This window comes from Neoarius graeffei, chromosome 1, assembly GCF_027579695.1.
Source record: "Neoarius graeffei isolate fNeoGra1 chromosome 1, fNeoGra1.pri, whole genome shotgun sequence".
In the NCBI taxonomy this organism is placed as follows: domain Eukaryota; kingdom Metazoa; phylum Chordata; class Actinopteri; order Siluriformes; family Ariidae; genus Neoarius; species Neoarius graeffei.
In genome coordinates this window covers 121,024,488-121,048,352 of record NC_083569.1, presented here as the reverse complement: position 1 = coordinate 121,048,352, position 23,865 = coordinate 121,024,488, and the positions used below count along the sequence as shown (strand labels likewise).

The 23,865-nt window shown below is 41.4% G+C and overlaps 1 protein-coding gene across 3 annotated transcripts in view; it reads right to left on the bottom strand.

The window, feature by feature from the left end:
• Positions 1–1,638: 1,638 nt before the first annotated feature.
• ccdc96 (coiled-coil domain containing 96) overlaps positions 1,639–23,865 on the bottom strand; it is a 30,637-nt gene continuing 8,410 nt past the window's right edge. The window contains exons 1-5 of one of the 3 annotated variants that reach the window (XM_060915955.1): positions 15,720–15,775; positions 13,450–13,812; positions 13,271–13,336; positions 3,599–4,251; positions 1,639–2,058 (exon numbers count right to left, since the gene is read on the bottom strand). In XM_060915955.1, the coding sequence (XP_060771938.1) occupies positions 1,723–2,058; positions 3,599–4,251; positions 13,271–13,336; positions 13,450–13,798 (1,404 nt within the window). In that variant the 5' untranslated portion in view covers positions 13,799–13,812; positions 15,720–15,775 and the 3' untranslated portion in view covers positions 1,639–1,722. Of the gene's footprint in view, positions 2,059–3,598; positions 4,252–13,270; positions 13,337–13,449; positions 13,813–15,719; positions 15,776–23,865 lie in introns of those variants that run through there. The other 2 variants (XM_060915950.1, XM_060915960.1) reach the window with 2 other exon arrangements.

The following is a 23,865-nucleotide window of genomic DNA, read 5'->3' as shown; positions in this document are numbered from 1 at the left end:
GTGAAAGTCAGCCGTTTCAGCGTTAAGTCAATGGGAGAGCGAGGCGTCCGAATGCTTTCCCCGCTCTAATGGGATCGCACTGCATAGGTCATAGTTATGTCGGGTGTACTTTGGCTCATGAGCCGCATAGGTCACAGTTGTCAGGTGTACGTTGGCTCATGTTCGGCCACCATTCTAATGCCAACATCTTCCCGATATCTTGCTAATTAGCTACCGATCTCCATAATACATCTCACCAATGCACCATATGTCGGGCGGCGCCTGTTGCCCCAACGTCGGCAAGACCTAATTTGCTGTCTGGGTATGTGGCCGGTTAGTGAAATCATAGTTTTTACACCCTTCCTCTTTCTTATTTCATAATATTATGTGTCTTTGAGCATCTGTGTCTTTGAGATTTTTTTCCATACTTCATTAAGACTTTCACACAAAATCCAAGACTTTTCAAGGTCTGGAAAACAGCATTTCAAAATTCCATACTTTTTAAGACTTTCAAGACTTGTGCAAGCACACTCCACCAGCTCAATGGCCTGATTCAGCAATGCCAGGCAGTTGCGCTGGACCCACTCCACCGTTCCTTCCGGAAGCCAGCTGACAAACTGTTCCAATGTCACCAGGTCAATGATCCCCTTGGCATCACAGGCCTCTGCCTTCAGCCACCGCTAGCAGGCATCCCAGAGCTGTTGGCTGAACGCGAATGGCCGGCCAACTTCCTCCAACATCAGCATGTGAAAGAGTTGGCAATGTTGCTCTGGAAAGCGGCCAACATGCTGCAAGATGTCTCACTTTTCAAGTGGGCGTAGAGGAGTCGACTGTCAACAGGGGGCTGTTGTGCAGTGAGCTGCGCCACCCCAGTCAGCAGTGGGAGTAGACACACCGTGGGTTGCTTGACTGGCCACCACCACACTTCGGCCGCTTGTTCGAAGAGGGCAATGAATGCCTCTGGGTCGTCGTACGGACTCTGGAGCGATGGAAAAAGGTCTGAGGAGTCCAGATTGATCCTATTCCTGTGTGATGGGCATGTCATGGTAAGAAGGGAAGCTCATGAAATGATGCCCCATCATGCATGGTGTCCACTTTACAAGCCTCTGGAGGCAATGTTGTGATCTGGGATTGATTCAGTTGGTCAGGTCGAGGCTCAACAACTTTATCGGACAGTAAAATGAAGTCAGCTGATGAACTGAATGTACTGAATGACCAGGTTATCATCAGTGGGGTTTTTTCTTCCCTGATGGCACGGCAATAAAATTATGGCTCAGATTGTGAAAGAGTGGTTCAGGGAGCATAAGGAATCATTTTACACATGAATTAACCACCCCAGAGTCCTGACTTTACTCCTATTGAAAGTTTCTGGGATGCTGGTGAAGACATTACAGTGTGGTTCGACTCTCCCGTCAACAAGATCTCAGTGACAAATTAATGCAACTCTGGATGAAAATAAAATGTTGTGCCGTTGCATAAATGTATGTCATATCAAAGCTCAAGGCAGAGCAACAAAATATTATTGTGTGCAAGACTTTTTTTTTTAGCCAGGCTGTATATAGTTTAGCCAGGAAAATGTATAATTAGGTCCACAAGAATCAGAGTTCAGCATTAAGAACAGTTTTTATTTCAGCAATTTAAACATAAAAGTGATTTTTTTTCTACAAATGTTACTGCTTAAACTTGTCTGATATACATTTAAAATCTCTACTACAAAATAAACATGCTCAATGGGCCTTCATGTTATTGTGTTTCTGCATGTGTGTTACATGCACTTGCAGATACGTGTGTATCTGTATGGGCTTGTGTGTCTCTCTTCAGATTCTCAATTTGTCTCTCGAGTGCCTCACGCTCATCCTCTGTGTCCTCAAAGTCCCGGAGTAGTGTGTGGTTTCCCAGTAGGCCACAGTCCTGCCGCTTACGCAGGTTGTCGAAGCGCAGGACGTCCCGTTCCTGCATTGTCTTTATCAGAGCTCCCTGCTCACGCAGCACCAGTGCATTCAGCTCATCAAAATGCACTCGCTTCACCTGGTTCTCCTCTTGAACAAACCTCAACTTCTCTTTCACCTGCATCAGAATCTGAGAAAGGACACATACACACACACACTAGAGTCAAATTAGGATCAGTCGTGAATTCGTGCATGATCCTGCTCTACAGCAAATCAGCACAGTGATGCTAAACACACTGACTTCAAGCTATACGTTACAGACGCAGTCTTGCCATTGAGCACCTGACAGGCTTGTAGTACTTGAGCCCAGGACTCAGAATTAAGTTGACTCGTGCCCCAATTTTAAGGACTTGTGACTTGACTCGGACTTGAGCACTAATGACTCGGACTTGGACTCATGCATTAACTGCATTTTGGCTCATAAACTGGAGATGAGGACTCTGATTTTTTATTTATTTTTTGTACCATGCCATAATAATTTGGCATAAGAAATTTATATCTACATTAATTTTTAATACTAATTTTGTGCAAGAGAATGCACATTCACCTGTTCATACGTCATGTTCAGGAACAAACTACCGTTAATGGCGCTAAAATGCCTGGAGAGACGCCCCTAGGATTGTCCACTTTGCTTATACAGAGTTCTTGTACAGTGGGAAAAAATGCACTGCTATGTGTTCCATGTGTAGAAGAACTATCAAGGAGACAACGGGGACAACCTCAAACTTCAATCGTCATTTGGCGAGACTCCACCCAGAGAAAGAAGTGACATGCTATGTTCATTACTCTGTTGATAGCGGGGCTTGCTTGCTGAGCAATGAACTCGCGAGTGTTAACCCTTTTTCATGTTATTTGCCCTGTTGATAGTGGGTGGGGCTTGCTGAGCGATGAACAAGCTTTTTATCTGTAGCCTATTGACTAAAATGGGGCAGTCGAGCAGTAACGTTAGTCCAACACCGTAGCAGAGACGCTTTCACATAAAGGCAGCAACAGCCACCGTCAAATAGTGCAGTTGGAGTCTTGTTCTCAGACTCAACTCGGACTCGAGTTGGATCAATAGTGGACTCGAGTCGAAATTTTCTTTAATGACTTGGACTGGGGCGGCACAGTGGTGTAGTGGTTAGCGCTGTCGCCTCACAGCAAGAAGGTCCGGGTTCGAGCCCCGTGGCCGGCGAGGGCCTTTCTGTGTGGAGTTTGCATGTTCTCCCCGTGTCCGTGTGGGTTTCCTCCGGGTGCTCCGGTTTCCCCCACAGTCCAAAGACATGCAGGTTAGGTTAACTGGTGACTCTAAATTGACCGTAGGTGTGAATGTGAGTGTGAATGGTTGTCTGTGTCTATGTGTCAGCCCTGTGATGACCTGGCGACTTGTCCAAGGTGTACCCCGCCTTTCGCCCGTAGTCAGCTGGGATAGGCTCCAGCTTGCCTGCGACCCTGTAGGACAGGATAAAGCGGCTAGAGATAATGAGATGAGATGAGATGACTTGGACTTGACTCGAACTTGAATACTGGGGGCTTGAGACTGGACTCAGACTTGAGGTTTAGTGACTCAACTACAACATTGCCACACTTAAATAAATAAACAACATTCTGTTAGCTAACCAGCAGTGGTTTGGCTTTGTGTAACCTGACTTCAATGAATAAACGATAAACAAATAAGAGACAGATCACACCTGTCTGGTGTGGGGAAGCATCCTTCTGAACTTCAGCAATTCATCGCTGCACTCCTGGATCTTTTCACTGTAAGACTGGTTTTCAATCTGTACCTGCTCGATATCAAGGTGGTGCATCTCTTCATCTTGATCCTCTTCGCTAACATGCAGCCCTACCTCCAACCTGGCCATCTGTAGATTCAGCTTGAGGTTTTCATTCTTGACAGAGACAAACTCAACATAGCATTTCTGTACAGCTGTTAACAGATGCTCAGCCACACCTTGGGCCGCAGTCTTGCTCATTGCCTGCTCTAGATCTGTAACGACCACCTCACGCATTGTCGATACTAGCATGTTCCACTCGCACTTGATTTGCTCCAGCTTCTCATTGTTCTGCCGATGCAGCTCATTAACATAGCGATGGTGGAGAAACTTTTGTTCCTCGTCCTCCTTCTGCCTCTTAACAGCCTCTATGATCTGGCAGTACTCTTGGCTTGAGAAACTCTTCTCTTGCCCTGACTCCAGTTTACCACCTGATTTAAACCAGAACTGTTCAGCTAGTTTTGCTTGGAGCTGGTAATTGAGCTGACTCAGCTTTTCATGTTCTGTTTGGAGTTCTTGAAGAAGCTTCTGCTCATCCTCAAACTTCACTTTAAGGTTGTGTTGTAGATCAGCTAAAACATAATGAGAGAAAAAAAAAAACACTTTTGGCGATGGATTTGGTCTTTTAGACTGTACTGGACATTTATGTTTCTATATTATCCAAAAACATGTGGATCAAAGTTATGGACTGTTGAAGGAGTGGTTCATTACTTTATCAGATTAAGTAACATTCACTGAATAGCCTGAAGCTGAACTGTATCAGGATGCCATTCCCTTTTTAATCAAGCATTGATTAAATACTCGGTATATCTACACTCACTGGACACTTTATACCCATACACCTGCTGATTTACGCAGTTATCTAATCAGCCAAATTGTGATCTCTCTGACTTCAAACATCAGAATGGGGGGAAAAAAATTCACTCTTTACAACAATGGTGAGCAGAAAAGCACCTCAGCATGCAACAGTGGAAGAACACATTGGATTTCACTCCTACAGCCAAGAACAGGAATCTTAGGATCAACAACAAGTTCCTATTAAAGTGGCCAGTGAGTGTAGGTGATTAAATGGTTAATATACAATGCCTTGAAAAAGCATTCATACCCCTTTAACTTTTTCACATTTTTCCACCTTACAACCACGAACTTGAAAGTTTTTTATTGAGATTTTATGTGATAGACCAACACAGAGTAGCACATAATTGTGAAGTGAAACGGAAATGATAAATGGTTTTCAAAATTTTAAACAAATAAAAATCTGAAAAATGTGGTGTGCATTAGTATTCAGCCCCCATCCTCTGATACCTCTAAATACAATCCAGTGCAATCAATTGCCTTCAGAAGTCGTCTAATTAGTTAATAGAGTCCTACTGTGTGTAATTTACTCTCAGCATAAATACACTTGTTCTGTGAAGGCCTCAGTGGTTTGTTAGAGAACACTGAAGAACAAACAGCATCATGAAGACCAAAGAACTCACCAGACAGGTCAGGAATAAAGTTCTGGAGAAGTTTAAAGCAGGGTTAGATTATAAAAAAAAAATATCCCAAGCTCTGAACATCTCAAGAAGCACTGTTCAATCCATCATTCAAAAATGGAAAAAGTATGGCACAACTGCAAATCTACCAAGACATGGCCGTCCACCTAAACTGACAGAGCGAGCAAGGAGAGCACTGGTCAGAGAAGCAGCCAAGAGGCCCATGATCACTCTGGAGGAGCTGCAGAAATCCACAGCTCAGGTGGGAGAATCTGTGCACAGGACAACTATAAGTCATACACTCCACAAATCTGGCCTTTTTGGAAGAGTGGCAAGAAGAAAGCCATTGTTGAAAGACAGGCATAAGAAGCCATGTAGGGGACACAGCAAACATGTGGAAGAAGGTACTTTGGTCAGATGAGACCAAAGTTGAACTTTTTGGCCTAAATGCAAAGTGCTATGTGTGGTGGAAAACTAACACTGCTCATCACCCTGCACACACCATCCCCACTGTGAAACATGGTGGTGGCAGCATCATGCTATGGGGATGCTTTTCTTCAGCAGGGACAGGTAAGCTGGTCAGAGTTGATGGGAAGATGGATGGAGCTAAATACAGGGCAATCCTGGAAGAAAACCTGTTGGAGGCTTCAAAAGACTTGAGACTGGGAAAGAGATTCACCTTCCAGCAAGACAATGACCCTAAGCATAGAGCCAGAGCTACAATGGAATGGTTTAAATCAGGGCTTTTCAAAGTGTGGGGCGCTCCTCCCCTGGGGGGCACCAGAGTTCTTCGGGGGGGGGGGGGCGCAACGTGAGGAAAAATAAACCAGAAAAAGTTACTATTGCGGACATTTAGCGAACTTCAGCTAGCCTTTACCAGAGACAAAATGGATCGATTTTTAGTACCTTAAAGCTACAGTGAGTGAGGAGACAGAGCCTCCAGGATGTTGCGATTTGCAACTTCAACGCAAATTCAACCAATCCCTGCGAATTCAGGGCGGTGTTGCAATTATATCCAATCACCGCAACTTTCCCGCAAATTTGACCAATCGTTGGCGTCGTCTTGAGGTGACGTCGACAAACTACCTTCCACCTTACTTCTGTGTATATGTTCAAGAGAAGCAGCATGCGCACAGTGTTGCCAGATTGGGCGGTTTCAAGTGCATTTTGGCGGGTTTTGAACATATTTTGGGCTGGAAAACGTCAGCAGTATCTGGCAACACTGCATGCGCGAGACAATGTTTATATAGGCTTAAATTCTGTTACTGAAAGTGTGTTATGTTTACAGTGAAGGACTGTGTGCACTTTATTTTTTTTTACTTAATACAAGAAATTAATGGATGCCAACATTTTTGCCAAAATGGTATTTTATTTTCCATTGTTTAGGCAGCTTCAGCATCATACTGTGAGATTCTGTTCAAATTGTTTTTTTTTTTCTTCTATGAAGCCTGAGCCATTTATTTTATTAGTTTATAATTATTGTTTAATTTAGTCTTCAGGAGAGACTGCCTGCACACAGTACTAGTATTAATAGTGTTTTTTCTTACATGAAAGCTGAGGCATTTATATTATATTATAAGGTAACTTCATGTTGTGCTGTGAGGTTCTATGCTAACTTTTGAACCAACAGGTGCATTTGGATAAGTAAAGCCTATTTTTCTGCATTTTTTTAGTCCTGGTAATCTTTTATATTGGTAAAGTTGTTTATAGGACCATTTCTCAGTGTCTTTGTTTTTTTTAATCAATAGTTTTTCAGTAATAACTTAATATTTAACATATCACTCAATTTTAATCACAAAAAGAGAAAATCGCAACAATTTCTCTCAACTTTCACTTCCTCCCGCAATGTAATCGCAACAAAAACCTAAAAAACTCCACAACTTTCATCGCAATTTTTTGGAAAACCCCCGCAACATCAGACATTTTAGCCCGCAACAATCACAAAAAAGGCCCGCGGAATCCTGGGGGGACTGAAAAAAGAAGGAAGTATGACCACAATTATTTAAAGTTTGGATTTTCATGGACTGGATCTGAAGATGCTCCACTGCCACAGTGTGTTGTCTGCGAAGAGGTGCTAGCTAATGATGCTATGAGATGTTTAAAATGTGTAAAACAAGATATTTTAAAAAGCACAGATGTTTAAAATGTGAAAAAGAAAAAAAGAAAAATGTGTACAACAACCATTTTTTAAAAATACGAATGGAACATTAAGTATAGCAACAACAAAAATTGTAAGGGGGGGCGCTGTTGTTTATTTGCTCTCCGAGGGGGGGCGGACTCTCCCACACTTTGAAAACCCCTGGTTTAGATCAAAGAATATTCATGTGTTAGAATGGCCCAGTCAAAGTCCAGACCTAAATCCCATTGAGCATCTGTGGCAAGACTTGAAAATTGCTGTTCACAGATGCTCTCCATCCAATCTGGCTGAGCTTGAGCTATTTTGCAAAGAAGAATGGGCAAAAATTTCAGTGTCTAGATGTGCAAAGCTGGTAGAGACATACCACAAAAGACTTGCAGCTGTAATTGCAGCAAAAGGTGGCTCTACAAAGTATTGACGCAGGGGGGCTGAATACTAATGCACACCACATTTTTCAGATTTTTATTTGTTTAAAATTTTGAAGACCATTTATCATTTTCGTTTCACTTCACAATTATGTGCTACTCTTTGTTGGTCTATCACATAAAATCTCAATAAAAGACTTAAGTTCGTGGTTGTAAGGTGGAAAAATGTGAAAAAGTTCAAGGGGTATGAATACTTTTTCAAGGCACTGTATCTAGATTTTAAAACATATCTAGATTTGAAAATTTCAAAAATCTCTGAACAGGGCCTAAAGAATTTAATCCATGCAGTGTTTTGCTTACTGGTCTCCCCAACAAAACTCGCTTTTAAACAGCTACAGTTTCTTCGAGATGCAGCAGCTAGAATTCTCAGAGAGAAAAGAAAACTGAGGATTTTACCTCAGGTTATAGTCCCTACACTTGCTGCCAGTTAGCTACAGAATTAATTTCTAAAGTGTTGCTACTTATTAGCTCATCCGGCCGAAAGGCGATGATCTTATGCCATCGTGTCGTCGGTCATCCATCCAGTGTCGTCCATATTTCATGAAAATTGCTTCTTCTCTTTCAATTCTTCACCGATTTTTATTCTTTTTGGCAGGAAGGTAGGTCTGCCTGGGGTGCATATAGCTTCTACCCAAATTTGCATAATTGCAGTTAATAATGAAGATATGGAGTAATATGGAGTAATCAAATCCCTAATGAGCAGTTTCCACACAAATCGCTTCTTCTCCCTCAATTCTTCACCGATTTTGATTCTTTCTGGTATGAATGCAGGGGGACCTAGGGTGCATAGAACTTCTACCCAGATTTGCTTCATTACAATTATTAATGAAGTTATGGACTAATTAAGCCTTAATGAGCAGTTCAACAAAAATCGCTTCTTCTTGGTCAATTCCTCGCCGTTCTGGATTCTTTGTGGCAAATAGGTTGGTATTCCTAGGGTGGATATCACTTCTATATATAGCTTGTATATAGTGTATATAGCTTGCAACATTTATTGTGCAAGGTGGCCCACTTTAGATCGTTCCTTCTGGACTAGACGAGGCCGGAGTGAGCTACGCCATCGTTGACGATCTTTTCTTTAAATCACTTGATTGCTTAAAACCAAAAGACATCTCAGATCTCCTTGAAGTACACAAAGTTACCAGGACTCTCAGTGCCCAGAGTTAGGACCAAGACCATTTCCCAGAATCAGCCATTCGCACCAAAACCGAGGCAAATTAGCCTGGCCCTGACGTCACCGGTTTCCTCCACTTTCCAAGATTTTCTTTATTTGACTTACGCAGAACTGCAAAACCCATCACTTTTAGCAGACAAGCTGATTTATGAATATTCTGTGGACTAATTAACCTGTTGCTGTGGCAACTGTCTAGACATGTCTGGTCTCCTTGGGTATTCGCACCAAAGCAGGGACCCTGTGACAGTAAGGCTATGACAGTGTCGCTACATTTGTATCTGACTGATAACTCGTGTCCTGTCCGGATAGCTAGATAGCATTCACGAGGCGTACAAGCAGTTTTGGCACCCAAAAACTTGATGCTGCTCTAGATCTACATGACTTCAGTTGCTGCCCTGACCAAACCCATGGTAAGAGGGTGTTATCCTCTCAATGATACTAAGTAGACGTAATTACATTATAGTAGCATTGGTTCTGTTTCATGTAGAAAAAAAATACATGGATGAAATGTACTCTAATAGTGACATTAAACTTAGCTTTACTCCACCAAAATTTGCCTCTCAAAATGTGGGAAATAGCATTTTAGAGGGTTAAAAATTCCAAAATTTCCCGGACCCCCCTAGATTTAGCACGTCTTTGATGATGCCCTTTATTGTCACTAGTCACATGTACCAGCGAAATTAGCCGTCAACCTGTCCGTACATATACAACATACAATTGACATAGGGTAGACAGGACAGGAAGACAGGAATAAAGATAAAAAGGAAACACAACATGAGGAGAGATAAGGAAAAAAGAACACCCCCCCCACTATGCTCCTGTTAGGAGTACAGTGTAGGAACATTTAAAAAACCTTTGCACATAAGCACACAACAACACAAGTACACTTTAAACACGGGACTTGAGGGGGGGAATCAGGGGTAAGGGGTAAGGGGGGAGGGGTGGGGGGAGGGGAGGAGGTAATCCAGCGCAAGCAAGCAGCCGTCCGCTCCTGCAGCCATGAAGGCGCTGGTCACGCACCCGCTTGTCACACTGGGGGTAAAAATGGCGACCGCGGAGAGTTAGAGAAGGACTGCGAGGAATGCGAGAGTGTCTCCCGGCAGTGACCTTCAGGGGGAAATGTTGCCTCAGCAACGGCCTGAACCAAGGCCGGTGCTGTCTCAGGGCGCCGAATGTCGATAAGATATAAAGATTTGTTAAGATATAAGATTTGGTGCGCGACACATCCCCCCCCATCCAAAACTTCCTGCTGCCACCTCTGAGTATGCCTCATTGTGCAGTATATAAATGCCAAAATGATGCTAAAAAGAAAGCACAAGTTGGAACTGGACTGCATTTCCACACAGAAAATGCAAAGTGTGATTGATCAGCTGGAACAGAGTGTCACCGACGGAAACTGGATCAGACACAAGATCTCGCACTTGAAAATCTTTTTTTCACATGATCTACAGAAAGTGAGTGTGTGTGGCAAAGTGTGTGTGTGTGGGTGGGTGTATCTGCGCACTCTAAAATCTCAGTTTAAAATGGCTCAACTCGCAGCGCGACATGACACTTCGCACTCTAAAATCTTTTTTACATGATCTACAGCGTGCGGACCCGGTGTAGTGTGCTTGTATACAGCTTTTGGATCGACGCACCTATTCTCTCGTTCTTGTCGTTTTCCTGTCTTTTTTTTCCCCCATAGAGAATGAATGGGACTCATGAATCGAATTGTCCTGCTCAGACACGCTTCATCGGAGACCCACCAAGCTTCATGTGATACTTCGGGCCAACTCCCCTGACACATACATGCAAATCAGTTCTGATCCACACTTGTCTTTTCCTTTGTCTTCAATGATTCACTTCCATTCATTTTCCCCCCCATTCACATGAATGGAGTTTCAGGAGAAAAAACTGCATGTCATGTCACGCTGTTTTAAATCATGCCGCACTCTCTGTTAATCTCCCCAGCACCATGTAGATCATGTAAAAAAAGATTTTAGCCCGCAAAGTGTCATGTCGTGCCGCAAGTTGAGCCATTTTAAACTGAGGTTTTAGAGCATGCAACTACGCACACTTTGCCACACACGCACTTTCTGTAGATCATGTAGAAAATATTTTGCAGCGTGAGGTCTCATATCTGATCCAGTTTCTGTCAGTGACACTCTGTTCCAGCTGATCAATCACACTTTGCATTTTCTCTGTGGAAATGTAGTCTAGTCCCAGCTTGTGCTTTTTTTTTAGCATCATTGTGGAATTTATATGCTACACAATGAGGCATACTTATTTAAAAACTGATAAATTCAGTAAAATTCTTGTAAAACTAGCAAAACTACGATGTAAACAGAGAATATAAATAGCCGAGTTGCTCCGAGCGACCGCAGGAAGCCCATCTGACATTTTAAAGAAAATTCATTTTTCTCAAACACTATTTGGTCTCCGAAAATGAAAGTTTGATTTTTTTTTTTAATCTGCGACTACTTTAACTTAATATAAGTTTGAGAATAAATCCGCTGGAGGATCCTTTTAACATCAGCATCACAGGTTTTTCCAACATTATTTTTTCAGTTTGCCCTGTCGTAAACTCCACACCCAGATCCTGTTCGCTCACTGGTTCTGATGGTTACAAACCTGTTTCCCCCCTATGGCTGAAGAGCAAAATGTAATGCATTAAGGTACACAGCCGTACAGTAAAATAATCCAGATATTAGCTTATAAAAATTATAAAATTAAAAAAATTATAAAATTAGATTACAGCCCCGATTCCAAAAAAGTTGGGACAAAGTACAAATTGTAAATAAAAACGGAATGCAATAATTTACAAATCTCAAAAACTGATATTGTATTCACAATAGAACATAGACAACATATCAACTGATGAAAGTGAGACATTTTGAAATTTCATGCCAAATATTGGCTCATTTGAAATTTCATGACAGCAACACATCTCAAAAAAGTTGGGACAGGGGCAATAAGAGGCTGGAAAAGTTAAAGGTACAAAAAAGGAACAGCTGGAGGGACAAATTGCAGCTCATTAGGTCAATTGGCAATAGGTCATTAACATGACTGGGTATAAAAAGAGCATCTTGGAGTGGCAGCGGCCCTCAGAAGTTAAGATGGGAAGAGGATCACCAATCCCCCTAATTCTGTGCTGACAAACAGTGGAGCAATATCAGAAAGGAGTTTGACAGTGTAAAATTGCAAAGACTTTGAACATATCATCATCTACAGTGCATAATATCATCAAAAGATTCAGAGAATCTGGAAGAATCTCTGTGCGTAAGGGTCAAGGCCGGAAAACCATACTGGGTGCCCGTGATCTTCGGGCCCTTAGATGGCACTGCATCGCATACAGGCATGCTTCTGTATTGGAAATCACAAAATGGGCTCAGGAATATTTCCAGAGAACATTATCTGTGAACACAATTCACCGTGCCATCCGCCGTTGCCAGCTAAAACTCTATAGTTCAAAGAAGAAGCCGTATCTAAGCATGATCCAGAAGCGCAGACGTCTTCTCTGGGCCAAGGCTCATTTAAAATGGACTGTGGCAAAGTGGAAAACTGTTCTGTGGTCAGACGAATCAAAATTTGAAGTTCTTTATGGAAATCAGGGACACCGTGTCATTCGGACTAAAGAGGAGAAGGACGACCCGAGTTGTTATCAGCGCTCAGTTCAGAAGCCTGCATCTCTGATGGTATGGGGTTGCATTAGTGCGTGTGGCATGGGCAGCTTACACATCTGGAAAGACACCATCAATGCTGAAAGGTATATCCAGGTTCTAGAGCAACATATGCTCCCATCCAGATGACGTCTCTTTCAGGGAAGACCTTGCATTTTCCAACATGACAATGCCAAACCACATACTGCATCAATTACAGCATCATGGCTGCGTAGAAGAAGGGTCCGGGTACTGAACTGGTCAGCCTGCAGTCCAGATCTTTCACCCATAGAAAACATTTGGCGCATCATAAAACGGAAGATACGACAAAAAAGACCTAAGACAGTTGAGCAACTAGAATCCTACATTAGACAAGAATGGGTTAACATTCCTATCCCTAAACTTGAGCAGCTTGTCTCCTCAGTCCCCAGACGTTTACAGACTGTTGTAAAGAGAAAAGGGGATGTCTCACAGTGGGAAACATGGCCTTGTCCCAACTTTTTTGAGATGTGTTGTTGTCATGAAATTTAAAATCACCTAATTTTTCTCTTTAAATGATACATTTTCTCAGTTTAAACATTTGATATGTCATCTATGTTCTATTCTGAATAAAATATGGAATTTTGAAACTTCCACATCATTGCATTCCATTTTTATTGACAATTTGTACTTTGTCCCAACTTTTTTGGAATCGGGGTTGTAGCTTATCAAAAAAAAAAAAAGTGTTAAAACAATTGCGCACCAGTAGACTGTTCTTCCTCATAGCTTTCAGCTTCTTCTTTATTCTCGTTTTCAAAAACGTCTACATCTGAGGAGTGAATGACATGAAGAGTGAATGTAATGTATTAAAGTACACAGCTATACACTAAAACTATCCAGATATTAGATTCGCTTCTAAAAAAAAAAAAAAGTGTTACGCACCTGGAGACAGTTTGTGATCTTCCACTTGGTTTTTAGGTTCTTCTTCTTCTTCATTCTCGTTTTCAATAACGTTTACACCCGAGTCATAACACTCCTCGACATCGTCCCAAACAAGAAGTTCATCTATCACTGAAGCTTCAACATCTTCTTCAGGATTTTCTGATGTATTCTGCATGTTATCTTCATCCTGTTCAGTTGGTGCTTGCACCAGCTCCTCTTCTTTGTCTACTTCTGCGACATCAGGTTCAGAGAGATTTTCACTGTCTAGGACGTCTGCTGCCTCTGCCACGTTTGGATCTTCAGACTTCACATCAGGACCCTTTTCCTCAAGTGACTGCTCCGATTCCATTTTCAGAGGATAATCTGTGAATTTAATTTGTAAGCCATTATTCTTATCGGAATCAGAAGAAGATATTTATTGAACATTTATGGAAGGAGTCTCCAGTGTCAGTGCTTTATAACAGCTGTAACTTTAAGTCTTCAGGACAGAGGTATAAAATGAATAAAACAAGGTAAAAAAAAAAGTCAAAGCCCCCTCCCACACCAGAACCTGGTCTTCCCAGCAGTTTCCTGTCCCAGTACTAACCAGGCCCTTAAGGCACATTGGGTGGCACCGATCTCTGTTTCTCTAGCCCTCGGCCTCTCGCCTATACAGCTGGGGTTACAGTGGGGGGCAGGTCCTCTAGTAACCACGAGAGTTTGACTCCCCACTCACATCTGTATTGCAGCATGCCTTGCCAGATGGCAGTAGGTACCATTTTTACAATGATCTTTGGTATGACCCAACCGCGAATAGAACTCCCGATCTCCCGATCAAGAGGCGGACACGCTAACCACTCGGCCAGCTCACGTAACAAGGTGGTAAAAGTAACTCCACTTATTCACACTATTGTTTTTCTACAAAAGCACCACACAGTGATTTATTCAGAGGTGGGTAGAGTAGGCAAAGTCTGTACTCTAAGTAATTACAAGTACTGTTACATAATAATAATAATAATAATAATAATAATAATAATAACAACAACAACAACTCAAGGAGAAGTAAAAGTCCTCATCAAAATCATGACAAAATGACTCCTCAAGTAGTAAGTTCATCCATCCATCCATCCATTATCAGTAGCTGCTTATCTTGTACAGGGTCACAGGCAAGCTGGAGCCTATCCCAACTTACTATGGGCAAGAGGCGGGGTACACCCTGGACAAGTCACCAGATCATTGCAGGGCTGACACAGAGACAAACAACCATTCACACTCACATTAATACCTACAGTCAATTTAGAGCCACCAATTAGCCGAACCTGCATGTCTTTGGACTGTGGGGGAAACCGGAGCACCTGGAGGAAACCCACACAGACACGGGGAGAACATGCAAACTCCGCACAGAAAGGTCCTCGTCTGGCTGCTGAGCTTGAACCCAGAACCTTCTTGCTGTAAGGTGACAGTGCTAACCACTACGCCTGAGTAATTTCATACGATGATTTATTCCATCCATCCATCCATCCATCTTCTACCGCTTATCCGGATCTGGGTCGCGGGGGTAGCAGCCTAAGCAGAACAGCTCAGACTTCCCTCTCCCCGCCGACCTCCACCAGCTCTTCCGGGGAATACTGAGGCGTTCCCAGGCCAGCCGAGAGATGTAATCTCTCCAGCGTGTCCTGGGTCTGCCCCCGGGGTCTCCTCCTGGTGGGGCATGCCCAGAAAACCTCCCTTGGGAGGCATCCAGGGGACATCCTAACAAGGTGCCCAAAACACCTCAACTGACGCCTTTCGATGTGGAGGAGCAGCGGTTCTACTCTGAGTCTCTCCTGAATGACCAAGCTTCTCACCCTGTCTCTAAGGCAGAGCCCAGCCACCCTGTGGAGAAAACTCATTTCTACTGCTTGTATCCACGATCTTATTCTTTCAGTCACTACTTTATAGATTTATTATATATACGATATTACACGAGTGAGCGAAGTGAACAAGTGAAAATATTTTTCAACACGAGAAGATAAATTTCATATCTTCACAACACCATGTAATGTTCTTTATATTATATGGACACATCCATTAAAAAAAAAATGCAAGTTAATCAAGAATTTAATTTTGAACCGGTTCACCATTTTACCAAAGCGCGTCTAGTCAGCGGGAAAACACAGAGTGATATCATCGGAGTGAAATATCAGGAAATATTATACATACAGGACACTTTTTCGATGGAATAAAAACAAGTGTTCTATTCCCTTCTAGCAGGTTTCATTCATTTAGTTTGATAAAAATATTCCACTCACATGCAATATTGTGGGCAACACGGTGGTGTAGTGGTTAGCGCTGTCGCCTCACAGCAAGAAGGTCCAGGTTCGAGCCCCGTGGCCGGCGAGGGCCTTTCTGTGTGGAGTTTGCATGTTCTCCCCGTGTCCGCGTGGGTTTCCTCCGGGTGCTCCGGTTTCCCCCACAGTCCAAAGACATGCAGGTTAGGTTAACTGGTGACTCTAAATTGACCGTAGGTGTGAATGTGAGTGTGAATGGTTGTCTGTGTCTATGTGTCAGCCCTGTGATGACCTGGCGACTTGTCCAGGGTGTACCCCGCCTTTCGCCCATAGTCAGCTGGGATAGGCTCCAGCTTGCCTGCGACCCAGTAGAAGGATAAAGCGGCTACAGATAATGAGATATTATATTATATTATATTATATTATATTATATTATATTATATTATATTATATTATATTATATTATATTACTAGTGCATCTCAAAAAATTAGAATACCATGAAAAAGTTCCTTTTTTTTCATAATTTAATTCAAAAAGGTAAACTTTCAGATATTCTATATTCATTACATGTAAAGTGAAATATTTAAACCCTTTTTTGTTTTAATTTTGATGATTATGGCTTATAGCTCATGAAAATCAGAAATCCAGTATCTCAAATTATTAGAATATTCCCCAAGATCAATCAAAAAAAGGATTTACAATACAGAAATGTCCAACTTCTGAAAAGTATACTCATTTATACACTCAATACTTGGTTGGGGCTCCTTTACCATAAATTACTGTATCAATGCGGTGTGGCATGGAGGTGATCAGTCTGTGGCACTGCTGAGGTGTTATTGAAGCCCAGGTTGCTTTGATAGTGGCCTTCAGCATATCTATATTTTTGGGTCGGGTGTTTCTCATCTTCCTCTTGACAATACCCCATAGATTCTCTATGGGGTTCAGGTCAGGCAAGTTGGCTGGCCAATCAAACACAGTAATATCATGGTCAGCAAACCATTTGGTAGTAGTTTTGGCACTGTGGGTAGGTGCTAAGTCCTGCTGGAAAAGGAAATCAGCATCTCCAAAAAGCTCGTCAGCAGATGGAAGCATGAAGTGCTCTAAAATCTCCTGGTAGATGGCTGTGTTGACTTTGGACTTGATAAAATACAGTGGACCAACACCAGCAGATGACATGGCACACCAAATCATCACAGACTGTGGAAACTTCACACTGGGCTTCAAACAACTTGGATTCTGTGCCTCTCCACTCTTCCTCCAGACTCTAGAATGGTCATTTCCAAATTAAATGCAAAATGTACTTTCATCTGAAAAGAGGACTTTGGACCACTGAGCAACAGTCCATTTCTTTCTCTCCTTAGCCCAGATAAGCCACTTCTGACATTGGCTCTGGCTCAGGAGTAGCTTGATATTAGGAATGCAAAAGTTGTATCCCCTTTCTTGAAGATGTCTGTTCGTGATGGGTCTTCTTGATACACTGACACCAGCCTCAGTCCACTCCTTGTGAAGCTCTCCCAAGTTCTTGAATCAACTTTTCTTGACAATCCTCTCAAGACTGCGGCCATCCCTGTTGCTTGCGCACCTTTTCCAGCCACCCTTTTCAGCAATGACCTTTTGTGGCTTACCCTCCTTGTGGAGGGCATCAGTGATCATCTTCTGGACAACAGTCAAGTCAGCAGTCTTCCCCATGATTGTGGTTGTGTGTACTGAACTAGACCAAGAGATACACTGTGTTCAGACTGTTTTACTCAAACTCGAAATGAAATATTCAAATATTTTGAGATGTTTTTTTTATGTTTTTGTACTGTATGCCATACTGATTAAAATTAAAATAGAAAAATGCTTGAAACATTTTAGTTTATGTGTAATGAGTCTATAATATATAACATTTTCACTTTCTTAAATAACTGATGGAAAATATTGAACTTTTTCACAATATTCTAATTTTTTGAGATGCACTAGTATATTATATTAAAGTGGTGCTTGAAAGTTTGTGAACCCTTTAGAATTTTCTATATTTCTGCATAAATATGACCTAAAACATCATCAGATTTTCACACAAGTCCTAAAAGTAGATAAAGAGAACCCAGTTAAACAAATGAGACAAAAATATTATACTTGGTCATTTATTTATTGAGGAAAATGATCCAATATTACATATCTGGGAGTGGCAAAAGAATGTGAACCTTTGCCTTCAGTATCTGGTGTGACCCTCTTGTGTAGCAATAACTGCAATTAAACATTTCCAGTAACTGTTGATCAGTCCTGCACACCGGCTTGGAGGAATTTTAGCCCGTTCCTCCGTACAGAACAGCTTCAACTCTGGGATGTTGGTGGGTTTCCTCACATGAACTGCTCGCTTCAGGTCCTTCCACAACATTTCCATTGGATTAAGGTCAGGACTTTGACTTGGCCATTCCAAAATATTCACTTTATTCTTCTTTAACCATTCTTTGGTAGAACGACTTGTGTGCTTAGGGTCGTTGTCTTGCTGCATGACCCACCTTCTCTTGAGATTCAGTTCATGGGCAGATGTCCTGACATTTTCCTTTAGAATTCGCTGGTATAATTCAGAATTCATTCTTCCATCAATGATGGCAAGCCGTCCTGGGCCAGACGCAGCAAAACAGGCCCAAACCATGATACTACCACCACCATGTTTCACAGATGGGATAAGGTTCTTATGCTGGAATGTAGTGTTTTCCTTTCTCCAAACATAACGCTTCTCATTTAAACCAAAAAGTTCTATCTTGGTCTCATCCATTCACAAAACATTTTTCCAATAGCCTTCTGGTTTGTCCACATGATCTTTAGCAAACTGCAGACGAGCAGCAATGTTCTTTTTGGAGAGCAGTGGCTTTCTCCTTGCAACCCTACCATGCACACCATTGTTGTTCAGTGTTCTCCTGATGGTGGACTCATGAACATTAACATTAGCCAGTGTGAGAGAGGCCTTCAGTTGCTTAGAAGTTACCCTGGGGCCCTTTGTGACCTCGCCGACTATTACACGCCTTGCTCTTGGAGTGATCTTTGTTGGTCGACCACTCCTGGGGAGGGTAACAATGGTCTTGAATTTCCTCCATTTGTACACAATCTGTCTGACTGTGGATTGGTGGAGTCCAAACTCTTTAGAGATGGTTTTGTAACCTTTTCCAGCCTGATGAGCATCAACAACACTTTTTCTGAGGTCCTCAGAAATCTCCTTTGTTTGTGCCATGATACACTTCCATAAACATGTGTTGTGAAGATCAGACTTTGATAGATCCCTGTTCTTTAAATAAAACAGGGTGCTCACTCACACCTGATTGTCATCCCATTGATTGAAAACACCTGACTCTAATTTCACCTTCAAATTAACTGCTAATCCTAGAGGTTCACATACTTTTGCCACTCACAGATACGTAATATTGGATCATTTTTCTCAATAAATAAATGACCAAGTACAATATTTTTGTCTGATTTGTTTAACTGGGTTCTCTTTATCTACTTTTAGGACTTGTGTGAAAATCTGATGTTGTTTTAGGTCACATTTATGCAGAAATATAGAAAATTCTAAAGGGTTCACAAACTTTCAAGCACCATTATATATTATATTATACATTATATTCAAATGTATCAGAAGATCAGTTATGCCCGAAATAAACATTTAAAGTGCTTGTCTAATACACACAACATAAAATCTGCTCATTCAAGTACTAAATTATATTCCGAATTTAAAAAAGGAATAATAATAATAATTACCAAATAATATAAATTAAGTGAGAACCACAGACTCACAATTTTATATCCCTGCAGGTTTATAACAGCAGTTTCATTATCGTGGCATTCAGTGCTTGCGCTGACACTTTCATTGGTTTATCGTAGCAACTGTTAGGCTCATGAAAATTTCAATATATTTAGGGTTTGGGTTAGGTGATGATACAGAAGAGAATGTACTAAAGTATCAATCTGATTTTTGATGGCTTTGGCAACCTTATGATGTCCATACGTACAGAACTGTGCAAAAGTCTTAGCCCCCCCCCCCCCCCCCCCCCCATTTTTTTCATACAATCTTTCATATAAATCTTTGTTAAAGATTTCTATTTTATGGCTTCTTCATTATCAAGTCAAAACATAACAAAAACATTTTCGAGTCCAAACGTTAATTTTTTTCCAGCACAAAATTAAATGTCAGAGAAAAAAAAAATTGTATCAAAGCAGCATATTCCATAAGAGGGCACTTTTCAGATTAAACAACAAAACATAATGAAGGCTGCTGGGTTTTGGTGTAAAATGAAGAAGCGAGTGTGACAGTCAAAGCGTCCAGAAGAACTGTGGCTGGTTCTGTAAGACGCTCAGTAAAACCTACAGATCATTTCCGCATAAAACTGACCTCACTGGACCTGAGACGGATATTTTTTTAAAGCAAAGGAAATTTCGTCTCACACCAAATATTGACTTGTTTCATTTATTATGGCTCACTGATTACTGTTTATCGTATTTTTTTTAAATACTGAAACATTTCATTATTTCCTAAGCCATTTTTGCTCTACAGCATTTCTTTACACGTGCCTCAGACTTTTGCATGGGACTGTACATTATGCATGGCGACACATACAGCCAGCACAAACGCTCGTTGTCTACACGGCACAATCATGCAAATGAGCAGGTTCACACAGTGTCCTACTGCGCTTGCGTTCAGTGACACTGGCCTTAAACTGTAGCTCTACAGTCAAATCCTTCTCAGTGTGTTCGGGAATTTGATCCCACACACGTCCACTTCCTCATGTCATTGTCAGAGAATCTGTGTGCGTAGGAATAAAAATAATTTAATAAACTAGATCGAGACTGTGACTAAAGTCACAGTAAGTTGCGCTAGTTGACCTTTGTCAATTGAAGATCAAGGAAAAGTTGCGCCCTGCCGCCCGCCCGGAACAAAAAAAAAAAAACTGATTGAAAAAAAAACATGAAAATTGACAGTTAAAAGTGATTGAAAAAAATCCCGTTTTTCATGGATCATTCCGGATCAGTGATCCAGATCAGCACCAAAAGTCACAGCAATGTAATTCAGCCCAGAGGGTTGCTTCATGTGAAATTTGGTGATGATTGGTTGAAAACCGAGGGAGAAATATCATCGTTAAAACATTACAAGGACAATAAGAAGAGGAAGAAAGTGGAAAGATCCTGAATGAGAGTAACAATTTGCACCAGCGCTGCTAGCACAAATTAAGTAAATAAAAGTAGCATGAAGTCGAATGTAACACAGAATTCATACATTTTTTAAATCGTAAATGTACAAGTAAGCGTCAAGTCCAAAGAATAAGTACAATTTATTGGGAAAAAATTACTTAAAGCTAGACGGCCTTTCAACTTCATAAAACTGGTGAAATTTAGTTCCGTCTGAAATGTGGTGATTGTGATATATGTTTATTTCTGTAATATCTCACAAAATATCAGGCCATTCTGTGGCTGGGAAGTTATTTAATTTGAGGGGATTAAAGCAAATAATGTGCATGAAATCGCTCACTTGGTGCAGTCAAACAGACAGAGGAAGTCCGTGTGCGCATGCGCAGGTTTACTTTCTTCTTCTTTTGGGTTTTACGGCAGCTGGCATCCACAGTGTTGCATTACTGCCATCTATAGATTTCCCTTTGAGCGTGCACTGACAGTTCCATCATTCTGTCGCTAAACGAACAGCTGATCACACCGAGGTGCTCGCTGAGCGCCGATATTTATTAGTTTGGTCCTGCGTTTCCTTTCCTTCATATATAACATAAGAGCAATTCCAGCGTTATGGACGTGACACTTGAACTCAAAATGGCAACAAATGACCCAGTGCATGTTTTATTGTCTCCCAGTATTTAAACAGGTGTTGCATATTTTAAGGCTGTACCATACTGGAGAAGTGATAGAACAAGAACAATTCCCATAGTACATCTAGGGCATGCCAAAAAATGCCAATAAAAGATGCGTTATGGATGTGACAGAAAAAGTATCACTTTTCTTGGGTGACTGTACATTTTTATCAAACTCTGTGAAATCGTAAACCTAATGTCGAAATGGAGATATCCATTTGATAGAGGGGTCCAAGGTGAATATTAAAAAATCTTTGTTTAAAATATTTTGTATTTCATGCAGAGTTTCGGAAGGAAAAGTCAGCGTTATGGATGTGACGAAATTCCGTGATGGATGTGACGCGTCTGAAATAGACATGGCATATGTTTAGAAAATCAGCAATTTAACCACCATAACCCTTTGAAAAACTCTCTAAATATCAGCTAAAACTATCAAAGTTCTTAAATAATATTTAGGATGGCTATTGTTTTGCTGTTTTGTGGATTTTAGCATACATTTCTGTGGCTTGTGGCAATAATATAGAATTGTACATGATCAAAGTTGATTTTAGCTTGGGTTTTACATTATAAGAAAGAAAGATTGACAGTGACATATTAGGTTGGTTACAAATTGGTTCAACTTATTCACATCTGTAAAATACAGGCCTAGGTGATATCTCTGGGAGTGGTTTTGATATATTACATGTTGCTTTATTTTTGCATGGTGAGGTTGACATTTACATGGAATTGCCCATAACATCTTTTCTTCTCGCTTTCTGTTACTGTAGTCACTCTTTCATGTTTCATTCGCACACTCGCGTCCTCCATTTTTCTCTCCTGTTTCAAATTTGTATCCCACAATGCCTTGCGTGAACAGGAAAAGCCCACCACGTGATGTGATGCATGACATAGTATCTTGTATTGGGTCATGGTGAAGCAGGAAAAAATAGCAGAGAATTTAGGGCCACATGGCTCTAAATTCATTAACTGTTCTATTTTAAAAAAACTAATAAAATTGGAAGTCTGTGATTCAAATTCAGTAGCTTTCAGTCACTAAACAAAAATAATTGGGTGTCTGGGAAAATTATTTTTATGACCTACACTTGAAAAATCTGAAAGGCAGTCTACCTTTAAGTACATGTAATGGAGTAAACATACCACATTACTTACCCACCTCTGGGCTTATTCATTACATAACATGCAGTATGGTATTGTGTAAAAATCTCAGGCACATGCAATGCTGCAAAGGAAACATGACTTCAAAAATAATTAAATATAAATAAATAATTTTTTTAAATTGTAGTCTCACGTACAACTTGTGCATTTTTATAAGGAAATTAACAGTTCTACTCCATGAGAAGATTTCTGAGCATCATTCATAACCAGCCACAGTTCTCCTGGAGACTTTGATGGTCACACTTCTTTTTTTTTTTTTTGCAGCATTCATTTTATTATCTATCTTACAGTCAAGCCCAAAATTATTCATACCCCTGGCAAATTTTGACTTAAAGTTACTTTTATTCAACTAGCAAGTTTTTTTTTTTTTTGACCAGAAATGACACCGGCATCTCCCAAAAGGGCGGCACGGTGGTGTAGTGGTTAGCGCTGTCGCCTCACAGCAAGAAGGTCCTGGGTTCGAGCCCCGGGGCCGGCGAGGGCCTTTCTGTGTGGAGTTTGCATGTTCTCCCCGTGTCCGCGTGGGTTTCCTCCGGGTGCTCCGGTTTCCCCCACAGTCCAAAGACATGCAGGTTAGGTTAACTGGTGACTCTAAATTGACCGTAGGTGTGAATGTGAGTGTGAATGGTTGTCTGTGTCTATGTGTCAGCCCTGTGATGACCTGGCGACTTGTCCAGGGTGTACCCCGCCTTTCGCCCGTAGTCAGCTGGGATAGGCTCCAGCTCGCCTGCGACCCTGTAGAAGGATAAAGCGGCTAGAGATAATGAGATGAGATGAGATCTCCCAAAAGACAATAAGACGATGTACAAGAGGCATCATTGTGGACATTTGAACAAAAAGTGGCATGTCCAAAATTATTCATACCCTTTGCAAACTGTCACAGTCTATGGGAAAATCCAAAGTTCTATACCATTCCAAATAGTCCAACCTGTTCTAAAGCATCTTAATTACCCTGATTAATTGGGAACAGCTGTTTTAATCAACTCAACAGATGAAAAACAGCAGCTCTCTGCAGGTGGTTTGTGGACAGTCATGGCTAAGACAAAGGAGCTCACTGAGGACCTGCAGCTGCGCATTGTGGCTGCTCACAAGTCAGGAAAGGGCTATAAGGCCATATCTAAATGTTTTCAAGTTCCAGAGGCTACAGTGCAAAGTATGATTAAAAAATACAAGATGT